At 40.7% G+C, this 22291-nt stretch overlaps 1 protein-coding gene across 1 annotated transcript; it reads left to right on the top strand.

The window, feature by feature from the left end:
* Positions 1–8352: 8352 nt before the first annotated feature.
* On the top strand, positions 8353–8769 carry LOC138871666 (uncharacterized). The gene has a single exon (XM_070149561.1). The coding sequence runs from the start codon at positions 8353–8355 to the stop codon at positions 8767–8769; it is 417 nt and encodes a 138-aa protein (XP_070005662.1).
* Positions 8770–22291: the final 13522 nt, after the last annotated feature.

Genomic DNA, 22291 nt, shown 5'->3' with positions numbered 1-22291 from the left:
ACCACTTTGTGAATCCCAAATCCCATATCCATCCTCTATGTGTTCATGACTAGTTTGCGATTATGCCAGTGTCCAACTATCTCTGAGCATGTCCATACCAGTCCTAATACTTCCACTGGGGTCAGGTTTCCGCAATCAATGTATATGTATCCCCAAACCCCCTTAACCCCATATGTGATTACTGAATTCATTCACTTGTTGTGTGTGGTCTTACCCTAAAGTGTTTGAACTCCGTTTTACTAATCCAACTTCTTTCAACCATCTCTGTTACTAATTGCTTTCAAAATGGACCTTTCAGTCTAGTTTTTTTAACAAACTCCTTTCAAACATGTGTCATGCACTTTCACTCTACTCCTAGTTAATACGTTCTATCCCCTCTAGTATGTGTACTGCCTTGGGGTCCCCTTGAGAACCCTTGGAACTCTGGCATACTGAGGCTGGCTTTCCACACTGCACTGGTTCAATGGTTGGCTATTAAGTCTAGGTGTAAGAATTGCCAGGGGTCCATGAGACCCTTAGGGAACTTTGATGCACCTATACTATAATTTGTCCATGGAAACAAGGATTGAAAGACCATTGGAGGATTTGTGTAACTATGGCATGATTGGAGGCTCTCTATAGAATAACTTCTTAATTTTTATTTCACTTATGTGTTTCATTTGTTGGCCTGTAATAATTTGTAAACAGATATTTAGGGTATTTAGTGAAAGGGTGGGTAGATGTATACTTTATGGGGTAACTTGGGTAGAAATCCTGCTTTAGGATTTAATTTCGAATCTACTTGCCTCACTCACTAGAGAACATGCCTATAGGGTTTCTGTTCCTATTGAATCTGATTGCATTTGTATAGTAGAAGCATACCTGTAGGGTTTAGCTTTCAATCTCATTTGCATCATAATAGAAACCATGCCTGTAAGGACTTCACTTTTAATGTCACTTGCATCAGATACAAATCATGTTCTTAAATCCTGCATTTGTCATGTAGAAACCATGTTTCTAGATTCCAAGTCATCATGTTTTAAATCAACTCAAGCGTAGATACCATGCTTATAGGGTGTAATTCTGATTCGGCAAGCCTTTCATATGTTACTGCAAGTTGACTAAAAACAGTAATACGCCTAGATACCATGATCTAATTCGCAATTCTGTCCGGCAATTCGAATTAGCCTAATAGATCAAATGTACCTCGCCTAGCTTACTTCTCAAAACCGGGCAATAACTCTTTTTTCTAAAATTAGTCCTTTCAAAATTGTTGTAATCTCATTAGATATCCCGCCTGTAGGTTTAAAAGGGATTATTTCAAAACTTGCTTGTTTCTACATTAACAGAAGTATCAGTCCTGCATATAGGCAAGCCTTAGGGCATTTTCAAAACTTGCACTGCTCTGAAGCTATTTCTGTCACTCAACATTTCTGAATCCTAATGAGCATTTAAAAGAGATCCTAGGCAACTAATAGGTTGTGACTTCTGCATCTGAAAGTGGTTTATTCATGCATAATCATTTAGAAATCCTGCTTTAGGACTTTGATTGCTAAAGACCTTATTTGTGGTTGAGTCATGTTGCATGTATGCTTGTTTGCAGAGGAAACTATGGGCCTTTAATTGCTCCATTTATGTGGAAGTCCTAAATTGCTTTTCTTTGACTGTCGCCTTAGAATTTTGCCTTTAAGCCTTAGGGGTATGTCTAGAACTGCCTATAGGAAGAGGTTCTAATTCCCTTCGGGACTATTAACAAGGGACGAGTAGCAGCACGCAATAGGAATCGATGACCAACACTCGCTTTGCATGACCAATAAGGGGGTGGGAAGGGTAGACGTGAGATTTGATGACTACTCTCTAATGTCACGTATAGCCCCTCATTGAGGAGTGTTTATCGGACATTGTGTGGGGTGATCCCGTAGGATAAACAACCTAGGACCTCTCTTTACCCCCTAACCTTCTCCTTGTTTAAAACTTTTCTTCATAATTTGTTCAACCTTTATTTCACTACTTGACTTATTCAAACGTACTGCACCTATTTGATTCAAGTTTTTGTATGGACTAATTTGTAAAAATATAAGTTTCGTCGGGACCCACAGTTGTGGACCAAGAGGGGTGCCTAACACCTTCCCTTCGAGGTTATATCGAGCCCTTACCCTAATCTTTGGTAATGCAAACCAACCCAAGAGTTAATCACTCTAGGTGCCCTAACGTACCATAATTCGTTAGGTGGCAACTCTTCAAATACCCAATTCCCAAAAAGAAAATGAGTCATGCACTCCATGGAATGTCGAAACCCGGACCTCTCTCCGCGATGAGGGAAAAAGGGGGCGCGACAACATGGCGACTCTGCTGGGGATATTTTTTAGGGTTTTACCATAACAAACTTGTCTTTACAAATTAGTCCAAGCATGCTTTATCTCGTACCCTCCTCTCTTATTTGAATGTAATTGTCTGTTTCTTTTTAAGCATTTATGATTTCTTTATTACCCTGAAAACTGACTTCTCTTTGTTTTCCTTTTCTTGTAACTGTCTTTTCAATTATTTAAATGCTGTATTTATTTTTCCAACGTGAAAATACTTGCCTACATGTTATTAACTGCTGCATAAATCATGCTCCACATCATACTCCACTTGTACCAAACAAATACTATAGCAACGTTTGATGAGTGGTTGCGCCCTTCCTATATCATTAACCCCCATAAATTCGGAAAGGCTTATTTGCGGGTAAAACTAGCCGATCAGCGGTGCAGTCGACAGTTTCATGCCTTCCCCCTCGAGTTGTCCACTCAAGAGTACTAGTTTAAAACCTCATAGAAACCTTACTCTATTTAAATTGCGCATTCATCATGGTCAAACCTAGCCGGGTCACTTATGTTGTCCACAAAATAATCCTTTAAGATAGCCTTGTCCAAAAGTCCATTGGGTTTCCCTTAACCCCAAATGGACATAATCACGTTTTGTGCATTAATTTGGAGAACTAAATGTCGATGTGCTGATCATAAAGGTATAAATAGTCGAGTCCGATGGGGGTAGGGTCTCACCCTTCTGTTTTGCAGAAATTAAGGCACGAGGTCCCCAGTTTCGGTATGGTCAGCATGCCCCCACTTTTGCTAGACTGGTGGAGGAGTCTTCCATCAAATGACCAAATCAATGAGTGGAAAGAGAAGGCCACCAAAGCTAGCAAAAAATTGGAATATCTAGAATACAGTCTACTGGAACTGGAAGGAAAAGTGAGGAAGAGAGTCACCGACTTCCAGAACACTAAGGGAAACGAAGGAGAACACCTGGCAAAGGCATTTTTATTGGTGAACCTACGCGAACGGGAGGATTTGATCAACGAGAGCATTCAACCTGAGGAAGGTCCTTCTGAGGCCAAATAGATTAGGTTTACTCGCTTTCCAAATGTAATAAGGCCAAGTGTCAGTAGTGACTTATTATTATCTTAGTATCGCTTTGGGATTCGTCTATTTTTATATTATTAAATGAAGCATTTATTGACATTTGAAGTACTCCAAGTCTATTTGTCCCTAGGCCTACCTCGGGCATAAAGAGGTTCCCAAATTAGGACACGCTTTACATTCCCGCACTATGTGTTTAAATATTGCAATACTTTTTGTAATCCTCATTGACTTGACTACCTTTTGTTTTATTTTTGTTTTTATTATTTCCCTTCCCAAAGGTTAGTTCGTGCACTCGGGCATCATTATCTTATTTTACAAGATCCAGGGGCCCTCCACCCACTCCTCCTCTCAGTCCCTCTAAAGGCAAGAACAAAGGTAAGAATAAAATGGAAGATTTAAACAACATCAGGAAAGAGAACACATCTGAATGGGTAGAGGCCACTGATGGCCAAGGTATTCGGGTTCCTAACGAGAATGTGTCACAACTTGAACAGAAACTGTTGAAATTCCAGGAAGAGCTCGATCAGGTTCGAAATCTGGCAAACCTGTCATTTTCCCTCAACACCTCAGATATCAACTTCCCCAATGCTCAAAACCCTACACCTCCTCAAAATATCCCAAAACAACAGAATCATCCAACGCCTCATCATCAGATGCTCCACCAAAGAACCAATGCAATACCTGTAATACCCCAAACAACACTCCACTACTCATCCCAGAACCTCAGAACTCCATAAATGACCATTTCCACACCCATACACCAGGCCACCATAACACTCTTATCTACGTGGAGACCATGCCACACTCCACCCAACCTATCTCATGTACACCTAAGTCTGGTGAAAAGGATCTGCTTATCAGGAACTTGGCGGAGGAACTTAAGAAATTGACCAGCCAGATTCAGGGCGTTGAGGGCTGGGGCACAACAAAGGATTGCACATCACCGTGTAATGCGAAGATTATTTCATCACCAGAATCCTGATCGATGGAGGTTCCAGTCTTAACATTTGTCTGCTGGTAACACTCAAGAAATTGGGTAAAGGGCTGCATGAGATAAAGGATGGAGCAATCAATGTGAAAGCCTTTGATGGTTCTCAGAGGTCCACCATTGGTGAGATTAGTCTATGCCTGCAGATGGGACCAACCTGGTTCGAGGTCGATTTTTAGGTAATAGATGTACCAGCTGGTACGGCCATGGATTCATGTTGCTGGGGCTGTAGCATCAACGCTGCATCAGTTAGTAAAGTTCGAATGGAATCACCAGGAAGCGATCATTCACGGCGACGGTAGCAACCCTATATACAGTCGCCAAACCATTCCGGCAATCGAGGGAAGAAGAAAGCTGGGTGAGGAAACTTACCACCACATTGAGCGGGTCAATGCTATCGACAAAGACAAATGGTGGGATAGCAAAATTGAGAGTATACTGAGTTGGAGTGGGTACGAACCTGGCAAAGGGCTCGGCAAGAACCTCCAAGGAATCTCTAAACCCATAAAACTCAAGAAACATGACACTAACTTCGGTTTGGGATATGAATACACTTGTGAAGAATTCAATAGCTGGTTGCCACCATGGTGCGGTCCTTACTACCCACTAGAGCAGCCAATACCGCATCTGGAGTAGACCTTCCAACAGGCTGACATTATTTATGGCTCAGATGAAGAGGAAGCACTTGAAACAGTGAAGAACTTGTTTCTAGAGGATAGTGATATGGACTGTTGCGTTATTCTCGAGGAGGAGGGGGAGGAAGGCCCTTCCATACAGGCTGTGAGCAGAGGGGCACATCTCAAGAATTGGACCATCAGGACAACCAAAGCCCGACGAGCCTCGGGGTAGCAACGCTAAAACAAGCATTACTTACTATTTTATTTACTAAATGATTTTCTTTTTGCATTTTTTTCAATTCCTGCAATAAGATCTTCGATGTTCAAAATCGTTACTCAATCTATCAAAAGCATTTTTGATTTTTCTTATGAATTAATATTTATTGCTATCGTTTTGTCTCCTTGCTTTACCAATATAGCATTACTATTACTTGTCTTGATGAATCAATGACTGTGACATGCAATGAGACAACACAATAAACGGACATGGATTCAAAGGAAAATGACATACCTGACGAGATTGTCAAAGAAGTTGAGAACTTTGAGAACAGACCTATGTCCAGCTTGGACGAGACCAAAATTGTCAACCTGGGAGATGCAGAAAACGTCAAGGAAACGCGAATCAGCATTCACCTGTTACCATCAGAGAAGAAAGGACACACAGAATTTCTAAAGGAGTATGAGGACATATTCGCCTGGTCGTATGATGACATGACTGGTCTGAGTACATCTATTGTGGCTCACAAACTGCCAACCGATCCAATGTGTCCACCGGTAAAGCAAAAGCTCAGAAAGTTCAAGCCGGATATGAGTTTGAAAATCAAGGAAGAAGTCACCAAGCAGATCAACGCTAAGGTTCTCAAGGTAGTAGAATACCCGACATGGTTAGCCAATATTGTGCCAGTGCCAAAGAAGGAAGGGAAGTTCAGAGTCTGTGTCGACTACTGAGATCTCAACCGGGACAGTCCGAAAGATGACTTTCCTTTGCCAAATATACACATCCTGATTGACAATTGTGCCAAGCATGAGCTACAGTCATTCGTAGATTGCTTCTCTAGTTATCATCAGATCTGGGTGGATGAGGAAGATGCTGAGAAAACGACATTCATTACGCCATGGGGAGTGTACTGTTACAAGATGATGCCATTCGGCCTGAAGAATGTAGGGGCCACCTATATGAGGGCCATGACTACCATTTTCTATGATATGATACACAAGGAGATAGAGGTATATGTGAATAATGTTACTATCAAATCCAAGAAGGCCACTGACCACATAGAAGATTTGAGGAAGTTCTTCAATAGACTACGGAGATACAACCTAAAAGTAAACCCCGCAAAGTGCGCATTTGGGGTTGTTGCTGGGAAATTTCTTGGGTTTATTGTGAGCCACCGAGGAATAGAACTGGATCCATCGAAAGTCAAAGCCATTCAAGAACTACCACCGCCAAGGAATAAGAAGGATGTGATGAGTTTATTGGGAAGGCTGAACTACATCAGTCGATTCATAGCACAGTCTACAGTTATCTGTGAGCCAATCTTTAAGATGTTAAAGAAGGATGCCACCACCAAATGGACCGATGACTGCTAAAAGGCCTTCGACAAAATCAAGGAGTACGTTTCCTCACCACCAGTATTAGTCCTCCCCCCCGAGCCAGGTAGACCCTTATTACTCTACCTTGTAGTGTTAGATGGAGCTTTCGGCTACATTCTGGGGTAGCACGATGAAACAGGGAGGAAGTAACAAGCCATTTATTACCTTAGTAAGAAGTTCACCCCATACGAGGCCCAATATTCTCTATTGGAACGCACTTATTGTGCTTTGACTGGGTAGCTCAGAAGCTGAGACATTACTTCTCCGCCTATACTACATATCTCATATCGAGAATGGATCCCTTGAAGTACATCTTTCAGAAGCCCCCATCGGCAAGCTAGCCAAGTGGCAAATCCTGTTGAGCGAGTTCGACATTGTTTACATAACTCAAAAAGTGGTCAAAGGACAGGCACTGGCAGACCACCTTGCTGGAAACCCCGTGGATGGAGGATACAAACCCCTAAAAACATATTTTCCTGATAAAGAGGTATCATTCATAAGAGAAGACATTGCGAAATCCTATGAAGGTACCGGTCAGCATTATCCGGTGTCTGCCAAACTCAGGTTCCCCAGCACCAATAATATGGCCGAGTATGAAGCCTGCATCTTAGGACTCAAAATAGCGATTGACATGAACGTTCAAGACCTGCTAGTGATTGGAGATTCAGACTTGCTTATACGTTAGGTACGAGGAGAATGGATGACCAAGAACTTCAAGATACTCCCGTATCTGCATCATGTACAGGAATTGAGAAAGAGGTTCACAAAGACGGAATTCCAGCATGTTCCCAGAATCCAGAATGAGTTCGTCGATGCATTGGCTACCCTATCATTTATGATACAGCATCCCGACAAGAATTTCATTAATCCCATTCTGGTGAGAATCCATAATCAGCCAGCTTATTGTGCCTATGGTAAAGAGGAAGCAGACAGAAAGCCTTGGTTTCATAATATCAAGGAATATTTAGCAAAATGAGAGTACCCGGAGCTTGCGAATTCAACTCAGAAATGCACACTTCGGAGATTGTCCAACAACTTCTTTCATAGCTGAGGAATCCTGTATAGGAGGACTCCCGATTTAGGATTATTAAGATGTGTCGACGCAAAGGAAGTATCCAGGCTACTAGAGGAAATTCATGTTGGGACCTGTGGCCCATACATGAACGGTTTTGTCTTAGCAAAGAAGATACACTGGGCTAGTTACTTTTGGATGACTATGGAAACGGACTGCATCTAGTATGTCCGAAAATGCCACCGCTGTCAGATACATGCAGACATGATAAAGGTACCTCCAAACGAGCATAACATAACAAGCTCACCGTGGTTGTTCGCCGCCTGGGGAATGGACGTTATTGGACCAATCGAACCTGCTGCTTCTAACGGACACAGGTTTATCCTAGTAGCCATCGACTATTTCACCAAATGGGTTAAAGCAGCATCTTATAAAATAGTGACTAAGAAAGTCGTGGCAGACTTTGTCCGCGACAGCATTGTTTATCGATTCGGAATTCTAGAGTTAATCATTATTGATAATGGCTCCAACCTCAACAGCGACTTGATGAAAGATATGTGCAAAACATTCAAGATCAAACACAAGAATTCCACAACCTACAGACCTCAGATAAATGGAGCTATAGAAGCCTCCAACAAGAATATCAACAAGATATTGAGGAAAATGATAAAGAATCACAGACAATGGCACGAGAAGTTATCATTTGCTCTATTAGGGTATCACACCATAGTCCGCACATCAACCAGGGTTACCCCCTATATGTTGTTTTATGGTACAGAGGTTGTCATTCCTGCTGAGGTAGAAATTCCTTCCCTAAGGATCATACAAGAAGTTAAGCTCGACAACGCAAAGTGGGTAAAAAGTCATTATGAGCAACTAGCCCTTATAGACGAAAAGAGAATGAATGTAGTCTGCCATGCTCAACTCTATCAGAATAGAATGTCTAGAGCCTTCAACAAAAGAGTCAAGCCAAGACAGTTCGCACCGGGACAGCTAGTATTACAAAAAAAAATCTCGCATGAAGATGAAGCCAAAGGGAAGTTCTCTCCCAACTGGCAGGGTCCATACATGGTCCACCGGTTTTTGACAGGAAGAGCCCTCATACTTGTAGAAATGGACGGAGATGTCTGGCCAAAGCCGATCAATTCAGATGCAGTCAAGCGTTACTATGTGTAATCTTTATGCTTTCCTTATATGATGTAAATTGAACTACGTCTGACTCAATTCATGTTTAAGAGGGGATACGTAGGTAGCCCTATGGGTTCGGTCATAATGCAATAAAATTTCATTTTCCCCCGCAATTGGAAACTGGGGCAGAATTTTGAGGAGGACCCTCAAAATTCCGAAGTAAATTCAGTCGATCGCCACACGAGCAACAGTCAGAAACATCAACCCATCAAACTAGGGCATAATTTTGAGGAGAGCCCTCAAAATTCCGTAGCAGGAGAGGTTGCAATGTCCTGAACTCATCACAGTCGTTGGTTCATCTAAAAGTTATTTCATGTCATACTCTTACAAAAATCATGCATGTTTATTATTGAAACTACTTGTTTACCAATACTACTCTAATAATACTGACGGTATCACCAAATCAAAGCCGAACGAGTCAAGCAAAGCCAGCAGGGATACGAGCTAACCTTCCCCCTTACAAAACTCACGATTTTTCTTTGAATACAGGCACTAGGATTGTGAAATCATTAGACATACTGTACACTCACGGGACAAAAATGGTTCAAAATACGATTCTCAGTACCATTGCACTTACCAACATTTGATATCAACACACACCAGTGATCTTCCATATGTCACGATGTTCCCAGTAATCACAACGCTGCAATCTGCTATCAGCTAAGAAAACTCTACTGTCATTTGTTATCTTATTTCTTGCATAAGGATACCATTCTGCCTATCGAGGTTAAGCTCTACCTCCATCTGCATTTGCATTGTATAAGGGTACTATTCGGCCTTCAAATTCTCATAAGGCTACCATTCTACCTTCCGGGGTTAAACTCTACCTCCATCTGCATCTGCATTGCATAAGGTTATTATTCTGCCTTCTAATATGCATAAGGTTACCATTCTGCCTATCATTTTGTCTTCCAAGGTTAAGCTCTACCTCCATCTGCATCTACATTGCATAAGGCTACTATTATGCCTTCCAATCTACATAAGGCTACCATTCTGCCTTCCGAGGTTAAGTTCTGCCTCCATCTGCATCTGCATAGCATAAGGCTACTATTCTTCCTTCCAATTTGTATAAGGCTACTATTCTGCCTTCCGAGGTTAAGCTCTACCTCCATCTGCATCTACAGTGCATAAGGCTATCATTCTGCCTTATTTCTTCAATAAGGATACCATTTTGCCTTCTAAGGTTAAGCTCTACCTCCATTTGCATTTGCATTGCATAAGGCTACTATTCGGCCTTCTAATTCGCATAAGGCTACCATTATGCCTTCCGGGGTTAAGCTCTACCTCCATCTACATCTGCATTGCATAAGGCTACTATTCTGCTTTCCAATCTGCATAAGGCTACCATTCTGCCTTCCAAGGTTAAGCTCTACCTCCACCTGCATCTGCATTACATAAGTCTACTATTTTGCCTTCCAATCTGCATAAGGCTACCATTCGGTTTTCCGAGGCTAAGCTCTGCCTCTAATTTTCTTTGAAACTAAGCGCTATCCCAAACACTATTTATCTCGCTTCTCTTTCGGGCTAAGATTTGCCTTCAACCTTACAAGACTAAGACTTGTCTTGTTACATCATATTATTGCATATCATGGGTTAAAATATCGCCAATCTATCCAAGGGCATCATAGTCTAAAGGCACTATCCTCATAGCCTGAAGACATCATGCCATGACATGAGGATCTCCCAAAATTTGCATGTCATTATTCAAAGGTGTCATAGTTTGGAGGCACTATTTTCATGGCCCGAGAACATCATTTCATGGCCTGCAAATCCCTTATTAAACAATTCATGTCCCAGGACATCATGGTCTAAGGATGTCATCTTTAATAGTCCGAAGACAACCTTCATTGTCCAAAGGGAATTTGCATAATGTTTAAATTTTCGCAAATACATTTGTAGCATTTTTTATCTGCAGGTAATCAGTAAGTAACCACTATCCTAGTAGGAGAAATCCCGCTTCAGTTCCCTCCAACCGTCCCGAGCCTTAAATGCTCACTGTAACCGCTTCCTACACCTCGTGTCCGTTCTTACAAAATTTCATCGGCATACTCCGCAGGTGAATCCAGAACTACACATGGCCTGATTCCTATAAAACCAAGGATATGTAAGCAACTCGAAAACCAGATCTCGGCCTCTATGTTTCAAAACATCCCTTCCGGTCAAAATTGGCCATCACGTCTTTACCCATAAACTCTTTCTTCCTTCCCGGGTAAAGAGGGGCAGCTGTTGATAACGAATTTTTCCCTATATATTTTAAATATGCATAAGTACCTTCAAAATAGCATATATATATGCATATATAAGCGTGCCCAAGGTTTTAATTATTTTTTTCATAATTTTAAGGGATTAAATTGACTTATTTTCTCCCTTTTTATCCATAAAATCCCCAATAATTATTTTCAAAATTATTGTTTTGATAATTCATCTATCTAATTTCTATGTTTATACCAAAATATGGCTAATGTAATTTTTATGTATTTTTACAATTACATTTAGTATTTTTTTAAAGTAAAATTGCGCATAATTACAATATTAGCCCTGTTAAGATTTAATTATGTTTTATATGTATAAAATTGGATCTCGTATTTTTAAATTGTTAATTATGTATTTCAAATTATTTTGGCACATTAAATTTATTTTCCAGAAATTGCTTGTTATTTTTTATAAATTAAATAGGTAAAATTGGCTATTTAAATAACAGCCAAATTTGGCTTTCAATTATAGTCAAAATTGGACCGCTCTCCCGCCCAATTTCACACCCAAACCACCCGACCCATATCCTATACACATCTACCCGACCTAATCCATCCTAAATCCTGGCCGTTGATCTCTTATATCAGCGGCCTTCGTTCAACCTTTCTTTTTTAATTCTAAGAGACGCCCCTAACCCTAATCACTTTTCTAAGGGCGCCGCCCTCAGATGCTCTCATCTCTCTTCTCTCTCTACCTAACCCTAATCACTTTTCACCGCCTCCTTCTCCGGTCATCTCCCGCGACCACCCTTTCAAACCCAAGCCTCCAATGGGTCTCTCATCACCCTACTCATCATTTCTATGGCCCTCAAGGGTCCTAGGCCATGTCGATTTGGACCTAGGGTTTCTGTTCCTATTACTTATGGGTCTCCTGTGTGATTTTGGGCAAAATCACACCTTATATGTCACGATCGGTGAAGTTTCAGTAGGTTCCTTTTATTTTTACTTGGTTTTTTTTTGAAACCCTAACTCTCTTCTGAATCTCTCAGATCTATGTTATTTTTATGCTTTAAGCCTATCTACTTCTGTGACTTGCTTATCTCGAGCTTTCTTCTGAAAGATCTTCTACTTTAAACCATTTTTACTCCCTTTGAGAAACTAGGGTTTTCGGAGTTCTTTCTATACCTGTTTCGACTGATTTCTTTATGGTTAAACCTTTTTCTTTGTTTATCTTGACCGATTCTAAGTTCTTACTACTTTTTAACTCTGTTAAAAAGCCCTAATTTCTTTAAGATTTTCTTTACTTATTTCTGTGTGTTGGCCTGATCTTCTTTACCTGTTTATGTGTGGTTTTTCTTCACTTTGGTTCTGTGTGTTAGCCATGACTACTTGACTTTGTTAAGTTTTTGTTGGTTACCATGCTTCGAATAGGTTTTCCTACTGATTCATTAGCCTACTCGTGTCACTTCTATATGATTGTGTCCATCTAGTTTGCTCATCTCTTGCTTTTTTCTGTCGATATGGCTGATCTTGCATGACTGCTACACCTGTTCATTCTTCTCTATTTATATGTTGATGTACAGAATCATGACTCCCTCTTGATTAATCCCGATTTCCTTAATTTATGGTTTGATTGTAAGATTTTCTTATAAAACCCTAAAATTTTACTCGGATGTTTAAGTTGATTGATTCCATTTCCTTATTTGCTATAGTCTTCATTCTGCTGAATCATTTCCTTAATTAGTGTATTCTGTACTTAGACTCAATCATACGCTCTATACTTTTACTACCCCTTATATGGTAAAAACCATTCTTTCTCAGCTAATTTTCTTTCCTTGGTTATCTCTGTTGGTATCTGTTTAAGTTGTAATCCCTTGATTAAAGGGGAGTACTTGTATTAATTAGATTCTAATTGTGATTACTTCTATGATTGTGCTAAACATTTACTTGTTACCTTATTTTCTACCTATTTTCAAAGCTATAAGTACCCTAAATCTTTCATTAACAAGACACGAGACTTGGCTTTCAAAAACCCCTCTCTTACTTAAAAAAATTGGTGTTATTCTACTATTATTAGTCGGCTGCAAGCCAAGGCTAATCATCTGTAAACCTTGGTTCTTTCATTTTGCTGACCTCTATCTTCACTGGTATGTCCTAGCTTAATTTAAAGTCTCAACAACAACATGTTTCTATTCTTTCTTTTATTTCTAACCTGCTTTTACTTGTAGTTTTGTTGTGAAGTCTGTATCTAAGCATGCTGATAAGATTACCCTCCGTTTAAATTCATGTATTCCCTTTGTGTGATTCAAGCATATCTGGGCAATTGTATTCTTTTACCTACTGTGCACTTACCACTTTGTGAATCCCTTGTCCCTCCTCTCAGTGTTCATGACTGGTTTGTGATTATGCCAATGTCCAACTATCTCTAAGCATGTCCATACTAGTCCTAATACTCCTGCTGGGGTCAGGTGTCTGCAGTCAATGTATATGTATCCCCAAACCTTCTTAACCCCATGTGTGATTACTAAATTTATTCAATTGTTGTGTATGATCTTACCCTGAGGTGTTTGAACTCTGTTTTACTAATCCAACTTCTTTCAACCATCTCTATTACTAATTGCTTTCAAAATGGACCTTTCAGTCCAGTTATTTTTAACAAACTCCTTTCAAACATGTGTCCTACACTTTCACTCTACTCCTAGTTAATAAGTTCTGCCCCCTCTAGTATATGTACTGCCTTGGGATCCCCTTGAGAACCCTTGGAACTCTGGCATACTGAGGCTGGCTTTCCACACTGCACTGGTTCAATGCTTGGCTATTAAGACTAGGTGTAAGCATTGCCCGGGGTCTTTGAGACCCTTAGGGAACTTTGATGCACCTAAACTCTAATTTGTCTATGGAAACAAGGATTTAAAGAGCATTGGAGGCTTTGGGTAACTATGGACTGATTGCAGGCTCTCGATAGAATAACTTCTTAATTTTTATTGCACTTATGTAATTCATTTATTAGCCTGTAATAATTTGTAAACAGATATTTGGGGCATTTAGTGAAAGGGTGGGTAGATGTATACTTTATGGGGTAACTTGGGAGGAATCCTACTTAAGGATTTAATTTCGAATCTGCTTGCCTCACTCACTAGAGAACATGCCTATAGGGTTTCTATTCATGTTGAATCTGATTGTATTTGCATAGTAGAAGCATGTCTGTAGGGTTTCGCTTTCAATCTCATTTGCATCATAATAGAAACCATGCCTGTAAGTACTTCACTTTTAATGTCACTTGCATCATATAGAAATCATGTTCTTAAATCCTGCATTTGTCATGTAGAAACCATGTTTCTAGGTTCCAAGTCATCATGTTTTAAATCAACTCAAGCGTAGATACCATGCTTATAGGGTGTAATTCTGATTCAGCAAGCCTTTCATATGTTACTGCTAGTTGACTAAAAACAGTAATACGCCTAGATACCATGATCTAATTCGCAATTCTATTTGGTAATTCGAATTAGCCTAATAGATCAAATGTACCTCACCTAGTTTACTTCTCAAAACCGGGCAATAACTCTTTTTTCTAAAATTAGTCTTTTCAAAACTGTTGTAATCTCATCTAGATATCATATAAGTTTAAAAAAGATTATTTCAAAACTTGCTTGTTTCTGCATTAACATAAGTATAAGTCCTACATGTAGGCAAGCCTTAGGGCATTTTCAAAACTTCCACTGCTCTGAAGTTGTTTCTGTCACTCAACGTTTCTGAATCCTAATGAGCTTTTAAAAGAGATCCTCGACAACTAATAGGTTGTGACTTCTGCATCTGAAAGTGGTTTATTCCTGCATAATCATTTATAAATCCTGCTTTAGGACTTTGGATTGCTAAAGACCTTATTTGTGGTTGAGTCGTGTTGCATGTATGCTTGTTTGCGGAGGAAACTATAGGCCTTTAATTGCTCCATTTATGTGAAAGTCCTAAATTACTTTTCTTTGACTGTCGCCTTAGAATTTTGCCTTTAAGCCTTAGGGGTATGTTTAGAACTGCATATAGGAAGATGTCCTAATTCCCTTCGAGTCTATTAAGAAGGGACGGGTAGCAGCACGCAATAGGAATTGATAACCAACACTCGCTTTACATGACCAATAAGGGGATTGGAAGGGTAGACGTGGGATTTGATGACTACGCGCTAATGCTACATGTAGCCTCTCATTGAGGAGTGTTTACCGGACATTGCGTGAGGTGATCCCGTAGGATAAACAACCTAGGACCCCTCTTTACGCCCTAACATTCTCCTTGTTTAAAACTTTTCTTCATAATTTGTTCAACCTTTATTTTACTACTTGACTTGTTCAAACGTACTGCACCTATTTGATTCAATTATTTGTATGGACTAATTTGTAGAAATGTAAGTTTGGTCGGGACCTACAGTTGTGGACCAAGAGGGGTGCCTAAAACCTACACCTCGAGGTTATATCGAGCCCTTACCCTAATCTCTGGTAATGCAAACCAAACCAAGAGTTAATCACTTTAGGTGTCCTAACGCACCATAATCCGTTAGGTGGTGACTCTTCAAATACCCAATTCACAAAAAGGAAGTGAATCATTGCACCACATGGAATGTCGAAACCCGGACCTCTCTCTGTGATGAGGGAAAAAGGGAGTGCGACAGTTGGTTCGAGGTAATGAGATAGGGGGCTGACTTCTTCTGACTTAGGAGGACATTTGGACTCTACATCGCTGCTAGGGAGAGCGTTCGGACTATACACCACTACTCACTCTCCTATCCTGGCCTGGTGTGTCACTTCTTCCACTTGGTTTTGCAAGGGATAAAATGGCACAACCGGCCATTAGACTTGCACGGCACAATGTCCTGGAAGGCAGACTCGGAGCAGGAGCAGCCGTGAAAGTAGGGTTGATTCCCGCTGAATCTTCAACCTCTGGCTTTGGCGGCTATGTCTCTTTTTTCTGCTTCTTCTACATCACTTTCCTCTTTTTCATCTTTCCACTTTCCTCTTCTTCATCTTCGCCCTCGGTGATATTATTCTAGAGGACCAATATGAAACCCCAAAGGAGGTGGCGGTCGAAGATAATGTCACTGGGATGCATGCCCGAAGAGATGGTGCTCGATTATGTTGCTACCGAGGATGCACCTTTGAGAGTGGGCTAGGCTCTAGGCTTTTTACTATACTTTTGCTTCTTTGTTTCTGTGTAAGGACCCTTCATGGGCTTTTGTAATCATATGTTAGGACCCCTCGAGGGCTTTTATAATCAAGTGTTTTCTGAATACAAAGACATTTTCCCAAGTTTATCTTCGATGCTTGCTATATTTCCTTTCATTTGTACTTATGGAGACTCTGAATGCATGACTCAATCGGCTGCTGCCATATCGAACCCAGATGCAAGTGTTTTTCTGACCTTTGATAGACTAATACGACCTCTTGTGGAACCATTCGCCGTTTAAAATTGGGTCGTCGGGCCCCTTACTTCGAGTTGAATGAAAGTAATTCTTAGAGCCTTAAGACCGTGATTTATCACCTAGGCCCCACAGTAATATTTGAGGGGAAATTTGCACGGAGGTCCAAGGATAGGGACTGCCTTTGAGCTTTGGAGAGTATTCCCCGAGTGGAGGTTCGTTCAAACTCGGGCCACTAGGAAACTTGCTTCGAACTTAGCATAAATAACATGAAGGTGTTGTAGATAGATCCCGAAAGAGGGTTTCCCCGAACTCATATGGTACCCCGAGGCCAAGCCCATACGGGTGGAGTTTAAGTGCTTATTTCCTTGGATCCTAACTCCTTTTTGACGAAAGTCCCCAAGGTCGGGTACCACCTCGAGTCTTGTAATAATGTCATTAGCTTCCTGGAGCCTAACCTTTGGTCCTCGAGGTTGGGTACTACCTCGGGACTTGCGATGATGCCGTTAGCTTTTTAGAGCCTAACTTCTTTTTGATGGAGGTCCTCAAAGTTGGGTACCACCTCGGGACTAGCTATGATGTCGTTGGCCTTTTATAGCCTAACTTCTCTTTGATAGAGGTCCTCGAGGTCGGGTAACACCTTGGGACTGGCGATGATTCCATTGGATTTTTAGAGCCTAACTTCTTTTTGATGGAGGTCCTCGAGGTCGAGTACCACCTCGGGACTGGCAATGATGCCACTGGCCATTTAGAGCCTAACTTCTCTTTGATGAAGGTTCTCAAGATCGGGTACCACCTCGGGACTGGCGATGATGTCGTTGGTCTTTTAGAGCCTAACTTCATTTTGATGGAGGTCCTTGAGGTCGGCTACCACCTCGGTACTGGCGATGATGTCGTTGGCCTTTTAGAGCCTAACTTCTTTTTGATGGAGGTTCCCGAGGTCAGGTACCACCTCGGGACTGGCAATGGTATTGTTGGCTTCTTAGGACTAACTTCTCTTTGGTGGAGGTCCTCGAGGTCGGGTACCACCTCGGGACTTGCGATGATGTTGTTTTTTCCATATATAGGGTTGTTTATGCTTTTTTGGAGATCCCACCATTCTAAGTAGTTACCCTTCTTTTTCTGCGTTAAGTCTTCCATAACTTCAGTACTAACGTACTTGCACAGATTCCTGCTTTAGTTCTCTAATTTTTCATTAGCCATGACTGTTACATCGGGGTCTGTTCAGTAGAGAGGGGAGAGTTCCGCCTCTGGCATTCAGGACCAATGAGAGTATACCTTGGAGATTACTTCTTTGATAGGAGAAGAGCACCTTGAGTTAGTGAGAAAAGACTGCGGATGGGGGGAGAAAGTAGTGTTACAGACATTTTCCCCGAATGAGGGCATCACGGATCGTGCCGATGGATTTTTGAATGTGTACACGTATCCTTTCACACTGGGCCCCCTTGATAGGGTTGTGCTCGACTTCTATTTAAAGTATCAAGTTACCTTAGTGCAGATCCACCCGTCATTTTGGCGATTAGTGTTGATGATGAGATTTTTCGCAGAGAAGGCGGGGCTTGAACTTATGCTCAGTCATCTTATTAGATTGTACCAGCCCTTTCACCATTGAGGTCTGCTAACCTTGCGATGTCTATCAACTACGCCCTTTGTTATTGATGATGAGGAAGATGAGACCGGGAGTGGATGATTCAATTCGTCCGAGTGCGGACCACTGAAATTATCCCCATAGAGATTATGCGATTCTCTAAGGAATGGAACTATACACGTAAGTGATGCATTCTGTGCCTTCTTAGTTTTGTCTATGGCAAAAAATGGTTTCGTAGTCGTGCCTTGTTTTCTTTTTCTATAGCGGTTTCATGGGCGTCAGACAACGTTCCTGATTTGCCGGATTGGGTTCAGAAGTTGGCGACCCACTCGACCTATTATGAGCGCAAGTGGCGAGCTTTGTCCCGGGACAGATGGGAAACAAAACATCATGGTGCGTGTTGTGCTATTTTTTTCATTTCACTTCCTTCATTTGGAGAGAAATTTTCCCTTTATGCGTATTAATCTTGCTGTTGTAGGCATCAGAGAGCCTTCCGAGGCGAGGTCGCGCTCCTCTAGAGAGGGGGAAGGGTTGCCAGCTTTCGGGCTAAAGAACGACAACAATAAGCGAGAGATGCTTTTTCAGGGCGATGACGCTCAAAGCAAGGCAAAACAGGATCAGGGCTTTGGAGCGGAAGCATCGTCCGAGCCTGTCGCGTCCGTGGTTCCTGGTTTTGGAAAGATGGTTTCCCCGTTGTTGTCGCCTTTTTTTTGTTGACAGTACTTCGAGGGGTACTAGAAACCTGGGGTCGTATACACCGAGCGATCGTGCCTCGAATGGAGTCAACCCTTTCAGAATTGAGGGAACTAGGTTGGTAGATGTTCCCTCAGCCTTCGAGGAAGCCCAGCGACTTCACTTCGTAGTGAGTTTTGGCATAGGCCTTTCGAACTCACGCCTTCTCTTCCTTATTATGTTTTCTTTTGCAGGCCTTTGACAAGCTTAAGTCCGGGCTGCTTCGTCATGAAGCCAGGCTCCTGAAAGCTCTGGATGAGGAGAGATCCCTTAGGCTCATTTGCGATGAAAAGGATGTCGAGTTGGTACACTTGTGGTATGAGGTGAGCTGGAGCTTGAATTATGAGAACTACTTGAAGGAGCAGGTAATATTCTGCTCCGGGTGAGCATGCATTCCGCCTTCTAGCTTCTGAGGATAACACTTCATTTATTTCAGTTGCATAAAAAGAAGGAGGCCCTGGAGCGCCTTCGGAATGAAGCTGGCCGAGCCAGGCGTGAGCATGATGACCCATTATTGCTCGATCTCTCCGACGGCTGGGGGAGCTGTCCCCGGTGCTACTGTGCTAGGAGTTTTCTGGTGACTTTGTAGCTGAGCAATAGCCAGTTGTTGTTCCTGCAACATTTCAAAAATAACATAAAGGCTAACCTCTCGTTCTTCCCTAGTTGGGGTTTTCTGAGCTTCTTGTTGATCTCCTTGGTGCACACTCATGTTGGTGTGCGAGCTTATATCGACCTGTTGGGTGTCGCGCGAGACTGCGTCCACCAGAATTGGTCCTGGTGCGTTCTCGAGGTTTCGTGGTGGCATACCAACACCTGGAGCAGCCACACCGTTTTCTCTGTGGTCCTCAAGATTTTTGTTTTCACCTCCACTCAATGAGTTAGACATTTCGACCTAAAATCGAAGATCTTGGACAAGAGAAAGCGTGAAAGATAACTTGCGTTATGTAGTAAAACCAGCAAGAAAATAATCACTATTATTTTTAGCCTCACGGTGGGCGCCAAACTATTTACTGTGAAAATGGTTATAACAATTAAATTTGATTATGGGACTCTAAAAAGACGTGATCTATTTTTATTCTAGTTGTTAAGCAGTTGATACTATGTATGTGAGACATAGAAACGAAATAAGAGTTAAGGATAAGGTGATAACCAAACCGATAGGTTAATTATCGGGGTCTCGAGGTCGATTCCGAAGCTCGTTTGGGAGCTATCGAAGGTGGTCGAAGTATGGCTAACAGTTATAATAAAATCAACGAAGGCTCTTTATGGCTTATGATAAGCAACAAATGAAGCACAATGACGAAGATAATAAACAGAAGTAACAATATCAAGAGAATATGCTATGGAGCAGAGCAAATGTTCATGTATATTTCGTATGGAGCAACTGAAGCAACCGGGCTTTACAAAATGATAAGGATCCCCCTTATATAGGAGGGGAATTCCAACATAGTACAAAATACATTAATGACAAAGAAGCGGAGATGGGACATCTAGATGACACCCTGATTCAGGGTTAGGGCAGTCCACTAGGCTCTGTCAGTCCTAGCTGTGTACCTTGGGAACTCCCCATTTCTACCATAGTCGTGGCCAACATTGTCTCAAGGTCGGGCGTCGACGAACCTCGAGGGAGGAAACTCGACCATAGCCTTGTAGTCTCGAGGCTTCGAGATAATCTTCTGACGTGCCTCGATGACGGGGAAATGGACCCTCCGATTTCACCGCATACATCGAGAATAATAGGCACAGCACTAAAAGACGTACAAAGCTCTTGGGCTACTTATCTAAAATGAAATTTGACAATCTAATTACCCAACATATTTCTCCCTCGATAGAAAATATTGAAGTGAGACCACTTAATCTAATCTAACCAACCAATAGAATTAAATGAAATGCTAGTACACTTCCTTTGAAGCACAACTTTTGATAATTTTACTAATATTTTGTCTTTGTGATATATATTCAGTTAAACACATTTAGAGTTTAAAAGTGAAATGTATGCTTTGGATCTATCCGTTTGTGAATTCCTACAAAATTAATGAATTAAATATCGCGTGTTATGCTAATTTTTTTAAACTATATTAGACAATATTATGCGCATAATACATTTATAGAAATAGTTTAAATACAATATATTTCTTATATAAAGAGACCAAATACACATCTTCACTACTTTTTGTTTGTGGTTTAAGATTTTGGTACTTAAGAAACCTATTTAACAGAACTAATCAAAAGTTTTTGTAAAAGAAACTAATTAATAACATAAATTAAAAAGAATATTTTACTAAATTACACTTATATGTATATCTTCCGCAAATAAATACGTGCTTTCTTGGAGTATTAAGAGTGGAGTTAAAAAAGTTAATACCTTCTTAATTTTTTAAAATGACAAATAAAAAAAGTGGAGAAAGTACTTAATTGAACCTTATGCGTAACCAAATACTATCACATATGGAACAAGTCAACAACATATAAAAGTATCAATAATGAAGGGACCAAATATTAGCCAGATCGTATTCATTTGTTTGAAATTTAACGACCCTAATTAATTACTCCCTCTTGTGCATATTATTTGGTGGATATTCCTTTGGCACATCATTTAATAAACTACTCACTCCTAAAAATTAAGAAGAACTTTGACTATACTATCCTTAATTAAATTTGCATCTTTCAAAGCTGATAAGTATAAAGAGCGTAGGAATTTGTAATTTTCACGTTGGAAGTATAAAAATCAAGAGTAAATTTGAAAACATAAATTAACGTCTTCTTGATTATGTAAAACACCGCTTATTTTGGATGAAAATGAAGATGTAAAAACACCCAATAATATCGGAAGGGGGGGAATAGTACCTAACAATGTTGGAAAGAGGATGCTTTTAATTAGTTTATATATATATCTTTGTATCTATCCCAAGATAGAAAAATGGAACTATACATGTGGCCAAGGATCCCACTTGTACAATGTCTGATACATAGATTTTTGAATACATCTAGTTGGAATTTACAAATAGGATTTTTGTTTGATAATTCAAATGAGTACGTAGGAAAAACATATTGTTACTACATCTACCGAGCAATCCTCGTGCGCACACGTATGTTTTATGACTCTTTCTCTATGTGTGTTGTATGTATATAAAACGAGGTATCTTTTCTTATTGTATAGCAATCGTCGTGCGCACACGTACGTTTTAGGACTCTTTCTCGAAAAAGTAGACGTGACCTCTTTTTTGTGTGGGTCCCAGAATTTTGTGGACCCAAATATGTAAGATATGAATCCACAAATATGTGGAATAAAAAAATGTTTCACACAATTAATATAAGTTGTGTGAGACGCAAAATAAAATCACTTATCTTTTTGTGTATTATATCATGGAAGATGGTTGTCATGACTCTCATGTAAGTAGCCCCAACATGGGTGGAGGTGTTTAATATGTGGGTGGAGGTGTTTGACAGGTAAGTGGAGATTTTGGGCCAAATACTTCTTTTCACGTGTCGCTACATATGCAGGAAAAAAAATGGATAAGATAATAAATTTAAGGAGTTTTATATCTTTAGCATTTTCCATAAAATGGAGCCTTTAAAGTCTATATAAGGAGT

Source organism: Nicotiana sylvestris, chromosome 6, assembly GCF_000393655.2.
Source record: "Nicotiana sylvestris chromosome 6, ASM39365v2, whole genome shotgun sequence".
Taxonomy (NCBI): domain Eukaryota; kingdom Viridiplantae; phylum Streptophyta; class Magnoliopsida; order Solanales; family Solanaceae; genus Nicotiana; species Nicotiana sylvestris.
Note: the sequence above shows the minus strand (reverse complement) of the source record. Positions and strands in the feature narration are given on the sequence as shown.

Excerpts from the sequence above, each read along its gene's own strand:
- LOC138871666 (XM_070149561.1), top strand. The coding sequence starts at position 8,353 with ATGTTGTTTTATGGTACAGAGGTTGTCATTCCTGCTGAGGTAGAAATT.